Source organism: Cariama cristata, unplaced genomic scaffold, assembly GCF_000690535.1.
Source record: "Cariama cristata isolate BGI_N322 unplaced genomic scaffold, ASM69053v1 scaffold11526, whole genome shotgun sequence".
Lineage (NCBI taxonomy): Eukaryota > Metazoa > Chordata > Aves > Cariamiformes > Cariamidae > Cariama > Cariama cristata.
The window spans coordinates 1,041-9,355 of record NW_009620405.1 but is presented as its reverse complement, the minus strand read 5'-3'; the positions used below and the strand labels follow the sequence as shown (position 1 = coordinate 9,355).

At 40.5% G+C, this 8,315-nt stretch overlaps 1 protein-coding gene across 1 annotated transcript in view; it reads left to right on the top strand.

The window, feature by feature from the left end:
- Positions 1 to 6,908, top strand: part of TFG (TRK-fused gene) — a gene marked incomplete at both ends in the record, with an annotated part of 9,480 nt that extends 2,572 nt beyond the window's left edge. Inside the window, 3 exons of the mRNA XM_009701613.1 lie at positions 125 to 292; positions 2,410 to 2,550; positions 6,819 to 6,908. Coding sequence (XP_009699915.1) covers positions 125 to 292; positions 2,410 to 2,550; positions 6,819 to 6,908 — 399 coding nt within the window. The remainder of the gene's footprint in view (positions 1 to 124; positions 293 to 2,409; positions 2,551 to 6,818) is intronic.
- Between the last annotated feature and the right edge of the window lie 1,407 nt (positions 6,909 to 8,315).

The following is an 8,315-nucleotide window of genomic DNA, read 5'->3' as shown; positions in this document are numbered from 1 at the left end:
CCCCCCCCCCCCAACTACACAATTTTAAAGTTGCTGTAGTACAATTTATATGTATGATGGTGATAGTTCTGAAGAATTCATTAATGGTTCTCAAGAATTAATAACTGGGCATTTTGTTTTGTAGATGCTGTAGATGGTAGGGAAGAAAAGCCGACTGCTGCTGACTCGAATGTTAAGCCATCTACTCAAGTTATAGCAGCAAGCATGTCTGCATTTGATCCGCTGAAGAACCAGGAGGAAATCAACAAGAATGTCATGTCAGCGTTTGGCTTGACAGATGATCAGGTGTCAGGTAAGAATACGTCTTACGGAAAGGAAAGCGAACCCTGTTCATAATTGATGACTCAAATCTTGATTTGTAACAAAGCATTTGTATTTTGGATGTATTAAGCTGTGTTCTGTATTCACTATTTCTTTTCAGAATTTTAAATCTTGGTATGTTAAGGTGTTGTAACTGTGTTTGCTAGCTTTTGTATACAAAATGTTGAAATGTTGCCGTTAGATTTAGCATGGAGTAGAAAATGGCTTAAAATATTTTATTTGAGTTATTTAAGGCTATTGTGTAGAGTAACTTAATTGGTATCTGCCAGTGACAGAAAAACGGTGTCCACTGCTCTGCCTTAGGGTTTGATCTTGCAGTTCATGTTCTAGGCTTGTGCTTCTGCTGTTTGGGTCAGTCAGAATGTTTTGTACAACCCCGCCTTTTCTCTGCTTCATTTCAAAAGTAAATAGTATCAACTTTTTTACTGTTAACAGAAAGGAATAACATACTTGTCTGAATTATATTTATTCTTGAAGAGCAGCATGACTGTTGGCCCTACCTAGTAGTAGAATGCTAAGCATATAAAAAGTGATTATACTAAACTGAATGCAGTCAACTTAAGATGGGATACCTGAAGTTAGAAAAGCAATGTAGAATGTAACAGGGAGCATGCTGCAGAATGGAGAGAAGTGATTTTGCACAAAATCGGTGTGAGGGGGTCTGGCAAGGTTTAATGTAGCATTGAAACCTGAAAATAAAACTACTGTTAGCTTAACAGGATTTGCTGTGTACTCTCAACTTTAAAGCAAGTAAATTTTATTTGTGTGAAGTAATGATACAGATGGGCCATCTAATATCAACTGGAGCTTGTTTCTACAGTACGGCTGCCTTGGCAAAAGTGTGGAGTGATAGGAAGAGATCTGCACTGCGTGACTGCGACTGTGCAGGATCCAAAGTTGTACCTGCAGGTGGAGCGGTTGTCTTCAGATTGGGGTACTGGTCTGTGGACCAGGCCTACTGAGTGATCTCTTCCTCTGTGGCACATTTTGGGTATTGACACAGCGTGGTTATTTCACAAACCAGATAAAGGTGTGATGGTATTTGAAAACTTGCAGTGAGCTATCTCTGAACAATGACCTGATAGAGTATGAAGTACAACTAGGGGAAAATTGGAGCTAACTTTTGAAGGAGTGGTTTTGAACTTTGGTACCAAGCCGCAGTATCAGTTAACGCTTTGATCATAGCATCAATGATACTTCCATGTTTATGTGTCTCCGTAATTCTTCTGATACAGTGAACCATACTTTGACTGTACAAAGAATTTCACAAAGGACTTTATATAAGAATTCCCATTTCTAAAACTATAATCCAGCAGATATCTATATAAAGGCAAAACCAGATTCATTTTCCCCCTCATAAGGGTAGCATGAAAATACATTATGGGCTTGTTGGATGCGTATTTATATTGGGTAAACGTTCTTAAAATTGAAAGTCAATTTGCAGCAATTCTCATACTTGTGCTTAGCTTTAAGCATGTATTTGAAAGTAGTGTCTCATAGGTAGCATTCATATAGCTAAGAGCTGGAAAGATTCAAGTTTAAGCTCCCTTGTTTCTAACAAAATTGTTTGCATTTAATTGTAGTATATTATACCTGTTCACATGCATATATCAGAACTTCTCACTTTGTTGCCTGGGCACATGTGGGCCACAGCAAAACACTACTGCAGTTGAACAGTTTGACACAGCCTTTCTCCTTTGCTCCAGATTAGAAAGAACGGGTACATGGGCGTATGTTCTGTCCAAACCTAGCAAGTCTTGAGTGTACATGTGCAAGGTTAATGCTTGAAGCTGTGGGAAAAACGTTGTCAAGGAGGGTTTTATCCCACAAATGGGCCAGGTTCCTTGGAAGGATGAAACTTGAGTGACCAGGAGACAGGTGGAAAATTCCCTTCCCCCAATATTTTCAAAGGAGAGTTTAGATGTGCAAATATAGTTAGTTTTAGCTTGGGCAGGACATTCTCGGATGTAAATATATGGAAAACTGGAAAAAACGTTAAAAACTTTGTCAGGGAATGGTCTTGTATGAGACTTTTTAAATTCAAGCTGTCTTCATTTCACATACTGCATTTTGTTCGTGCTCCTCTAGGACCACCCAGTGCCCCTGCAGAGGAGCGATCGGGAACACCGGACAGCATCGCTTCCTCCTCTTCTGCAGCCCACCCCGCTGGGGTCCAGGCACAGCAGGCACCCTACCCTGGAACGCAGCCACAGACTGGTCAGGTGGAAGGTAAGGACCATGGGTTGTTGCTTTTGAAGACATGTCTGAATCTGAGTGATCAGTAGCTATGACTTCCAATTAGCAGATCCAGAGTTGAGACCAAACTACAAATTCATCTGTGCCACTAGGCAGAACAACTTTTCTCCTGGCATGCTGTTCGATATAGAAACAGCAGATGGAGCAGTAGCTTTATTTAAACGGGTAGGTGATGTAACAGGAGGAGGATTTTTATGATACTGTTTTCTACTTGCATCCGTGCTCACATTACTGTAAGGCAGATTTATATACGCTGTGCTTTAAGATCTTAGTTCATATCATACCCTGTGTGTTGTGTCAAGCTTTCACTCAGCTAACACTTTGTTAGCTTGTCTACTATGAATTAAAAATGTTTATTCATCATTTCTATTTAACAAAACAGAGCCATTATTGGATTGCTTCGTTATTATGTACGGCTCTGTGCTAGTCAGGTTAAACCTTGTAACTCTCTCATATGCATTCTAGTTTTCCTGGGTAAGCCTTCAGAGCCCCAGTTGGATCTCTTTCAAAGCTTCAGGTCTTATCTCTGGTATTCAGATTCCTTTGTTCTGTGCCCTTTTACATCTTATTTGACTTCTGAAAATAAACCTGTTCAGAGGTTTTCTACATTTGGGCATCATTGTTCTGTTGATACTCAGAGCACTGAGCCTTCAGGCCTGCAGTAGTTCTGGGTGGAACGACTTGCTTTGGTATTTCTACCTCTGTACAAAGTACAGTATCAAGTTGTTTCTGTGTTAGTGTAGGAATAAGTTACAGCCCCCTGCTGCTTTCTGTACTGACGTGACGCTCAGATACGCAAGAGGCGTTATTGAGGGTGATCACAGTATCCACATTCACTTGGAGTGTCTTCCCTGAAGGGCATCGGTAACATTTCGATTGAGCCCGGTATTGGAGCAGCTTGTAGTTAGGTGTAATATTTAAGCAGGCGTGAATGCTGTTGTTGCAGTGGAGCTTATAAAACACCTGCTTTCAGTGCTGTTTGTTTGTTTGCTTCCCTAAGAATTAGTCAAGTGATACAAAGAGACACCAAGAGAAATTTTTGTAGCTTGAAGATACAACTGTTTGGCGTTTGTCTGTTACTTTTGGGAAAAAAGTGCTTCAGGTTCTTCTGTCAGAAAACATAATATTCAAAAAAATACACTCTCAGCCACTGAACTTGCATTTTTTGAGTTTAGTCTTTTTATTTTCTTTCACTTTAATACCATAAGGTATGAGGGTTTAAGTATTGATGTTAAACTAGAACTGAAACAAACAAGTGAAACACTTAAAAGGATTAGCAGCACTAGGTTGGAATCCTGAATGGCTGCTAACACCAGGGAAGGGAAAAAGTACTCGTTTCAGCAAAACTCATGGTACTTGGGAAAGACGGTGTCTTAGGCTCATGCATCAGAGTAGATGTAATGATTTGGCTAAACTTGGGTCAAGGAAAGTATAGTGCTTTTTTTTTTTTAAATACTAAACTGGGCTATACCTTTGCCCAAGGCTTTTTTTTTGGCACATAAAAGTACAACGGTGCTAAAACTAAGGTTTTGGTCTGTAATTTATGCAGTTTTTATTATTGCCACTGAAATATGTGAAGTATTGATTGTATTTTCTTTGCTTTATGGATAAAATGGGATGGTTCAACTCTTGGGAAGAGATCAGAAGTCATTGTGCTTTGTTCATCAGAAATACTAGTGGGAGCGCTTCTGCTGTGCATTGTATGCTTATGGTAAATAGCAGTCTCTTACCACAGTGGGTAATCTATATGTCACTATCAGCCTCTCAGGTTTTTTCATACACTAAGTTGCTTTTATCGAAAGTGTTCAGAGACTTTGCTTTGGAACATGGAGTAGCTTTCTGTACTTCACTGTTTGATAGCACCTCAGGCCAGTGGTAATCTGGGGATCCGTGCTGTCCTGTCTTCCTGTCCTGGCCCAAGATAAGAATCGGGGCAGCGCCATGGCCCAGCCAGGACTTTGGATACATTTTGGTAGTTAGATTTTCAACAGGATTGGCTCACAGAAATGGCACTGCTGGTGCAGAGCATGTTCTTGTTAGGGACTAGGTTTAAAATACTAGTTCACTTCCTAAGAAACCAAAACACCCCAAACTGTGCTTTCCCCCCACCTTCGCAGTATTTTGAGGATATAAGTAAAATGGTGATGTCAATCACATGTCAATCATTCTGATGTATCAGGGATTATTTTTAAATGGCACTTTGCCAATTAATGATGTTATGATGATTATAATTGGTTGTTAGTTGTTGTTGTTTGTGATTGCCAAGTCACTTCACCTCTGTGTGCCGATACAAATGAATGGCTTGCCTCCCTTGATAAAGTTTTAAGCATTCACAAACTTGAATTAAATCCATACAACAAAGAGGTTTCAGTATAGTGCGCTCTCTTGGGGCATGCCTGTGCTTTTGTACCACTACATCCAGTCATTCAGCATGCACGAGAACCAGTGATGTGCAGATGTGGACACTTTTTTGGTCTTTGCTGAAATAGATATAAAAGTTAATCTACATAAGCACTTCATGACCTTCCAGGGAAAAGAATGTTGTGGGAATATACCTATTGGGTTTTTTCTGAATCAAGCTAAAATGGCTGTTTCAGTGCACAGGAACAATGGTAAATGCTGGCAGATCTCTGGCTGGAGGAAGCACTGCTAAGTACAGAAACAGACACTGATGTTGTAGCTCATCTTGTTTTCAGAATAAAAATCCAGTGAGAGGGAAAACTCGGTGTGTTTAAAGACCCATAGGGTCCCTGATTGCATTTATGGCTGTAAATTAAGAATGTTTTCTTGAGTGGCAGTGGAACACCTCTCTGCTCCTCACTAACGCTTCAACCCTGGCGAAGACAGCAAGCCTTCTCGGAAAGCTTTGGAAAAACGCCATGGTTTCTTTCGTGTCCCTTTACTTGGGGTCTCCAGCAGGTGCCAGTGTGGTCTCTGTGCGTGCCTGTAGGTAATGATCCCGAGGCAGGCAGCCTTCTGGGGGTGCTCCCAGAACCTCCCTACTACAGCTGAGTTTAAGAAACAGAAAACATGCATTCTGAGTTTCTAGTTCTTAATTATCAAGCTAATGACCTTAAATTGTCTTCAAGCCTTGTGTTTAGCACTCTCTTCATCCTACAAGAATTGCGTACCAAATATTATTTTGGACGACTGCACCAATATAAAATATTTTGAACACCTTAGTGTGAATGTAAAATACTGTTGCTTTCAGCCACAAGTAATGCAGAGAAAAGAAGAAATAAGGAGTTCTTTTAAAGCAATGTGCACAGGGGCCTGGGGGGATTTGGAGCAGAGCAGAGTTGCTTTTTTCTTGGTGCAGTTGAGAAGATACAGCTTACAGTATATTTATACAGTCTGCTGATCTTCGCAGAATGAATAATAGTACTGTAACACTTTACTATTATAAAGTTTCCATGTCTGCTCCAGTTCAGCTAAGCTTTAGTTTTGGCAGGTAATTGTTTTTGTTCTTTGACTCTGCCTGTTACTAAATTGAAAAACAGCAGAAGCATAAAGCTTAAACAGGGCCCATAGGTTAAGTCTGAACAAATATGCTGCCTCTTCATACCAAGAAATTGGAAACAGTGAAACAGGAAAAATTAGCATTGAATTGGAATGCCCAAGCCTAAGAATATATAGTTTTATTTTTACTTTAGTGTGTATACCCCTCGGTCTCTTCAGAAAACTTGGCTTACAGCAAGTCAGATACCAGGAGATGGATGACTTATCTGGGAAATGTCGTCAGAATAAATAACGTACCGTTCTGCTTACAGTACTTTGGTGCAGAAATGGTCTTAAAAACCTACTATAAACAGACAATCTGAGGACGTGTTTTAAAGTACTTTAATTTACAGTGTAAGTTCTGGAGCAGTTATCAAGATGTTTAAAGATTCCTGCTCTGTTACCCACCAGAGTAACACTAATTAAGGCACATGGCTTCTGGCATCCTCTGAAAACGTGAAACAGTAAGCCTCACGTACTGAAGGAGAACTACTTATTCTGTTGGAGATAGCTAAACATCGTTTAGCCTTTGGAACGGCATGGTTCAGAAACTAAAATCTGTAGACTGATTTCAGTTGGTGGAACACATATTCAAACTTCAGTGTTCAGATTTTTTGAAAAAAAATTTTTACATGTTGTGAGAGGGTTTGTTTCTGTGATTTTGAACTGTTAGGATGTTGTTCACTGTGTGTATAATATAGCTAGGGCACTGGGCTTCAACTAAATACATTTTTAATCCATAGGTCAGATGTATCAACAGTACCAGCAGCCTGGTTATCCTGCTCAGCAGCCGCAGGCTCAGCCTCAGCAGCAGTACGGTATGCAGTACCCAGGTAAGCAGCTCCCTCAAACGGCACTTCGGCTGTAGAACCTCTCCTTCCATGCCCGACTCTGGGAGCTTCGGTTCCTGAACCTGTGGGGCAGGTTGGGGTGCTGAGCAGCCCGAGCGCCTGTGGTTCTGATGGGAACTGGCACCATTCAGAAATGACCAGGAAGAGAACAGGGTAGCTGCTTGTATTTTTAATGCATAGTTGGAGTTCTGGTATCTCAAGCCTACTTGGTTGTAACCAGAAGCGGACTTCATTGTTACTCAGCAGGATGCCCTCTTAGAAAGGCAGGCAGCATGAGTCACCTGAGGGATGAGCAGTCTTCAGGATTAACTTCTGCAGTCTTCGCATTCTAGCAAGTGACTGATACATCCCAACGTAGCTTCCTTAAATATTGGAGGCATATAAAGACGGCCCCTATTTCTTGCATCTAGAATGATCTCCATGTACAAAATGTAGTGGTGTGAGCACTCAATATAGTTGTCATTTTGTAAATCCTTAGCTATTATAAATACTGTAATTTCAGAGAAACTTTCAAGTGATCGGTCTTTTTAGCTGTTGATTTTTGCTGGTGCCTCAAGTAAAGAATTTCAGCAGAAGAATGTTTTAGTGCACCAGTGGTTTATGTGCAGTCAAATATGAAAAGCTGGCTTTTGCGTATACCCAAAATAAACTTGACTTCAGAACTTTCAGTTACTGACTTCAGAAGCAGCTGGCATCTAATAATGCATGGTATAGGCTAGGAATCATAATCCAGCTAAAGTATGGGGATGAACCTGGAACAGCAGAGTCCATGACACATTGCAAATTGCTTAATACTTTTAGAAAGTGATAACAGAGCATATATCATGCCTCGTTTTAAACAGTCTTCCCTAAAGTAATGATTCCCATACCATTAAGTGACTTGGAATACAGCCTGTATGGGCTTTTTTTTTGGTGTGCAATGTATACAGTGGGAGTGCATCAGTTTTGATGTAGATGAGAACACTTGCAGAGCTTATGAAGAAATTCCATGTTTATCTTGGACAAGAACCCTAGAAAACTTGGAACTGAAGGTTGTGCCTGAGCCCTTGTTCCTGTGCACTGTGCGAGAGCCGGTTGATTTGGGTCTCTAAACGGTATCTTGTTCTCTGCAGATCTCTCACCCCCACATTTGTAATTAGAAGACAGTGACAGACTTTCTGAAGTCTAATTTCAGAAGAAGTAACAAGCCTGTTGGAAGTAGAAGGGTCTATCTGACTTTCTTTAGGCTTAAAAACTGAGTGGGGAAAAAAAGGAGTTTCCATCTGCTTTCTAGTCATATCCTACCATCAGCTAATCCGTTATTTTACTGGAGACGTTCCTGTGAAAGCTGTAGTGCAATGTGAGTTCTGCATTCTAATCAACACCATCTTCAAGTAAGAATGAAACACC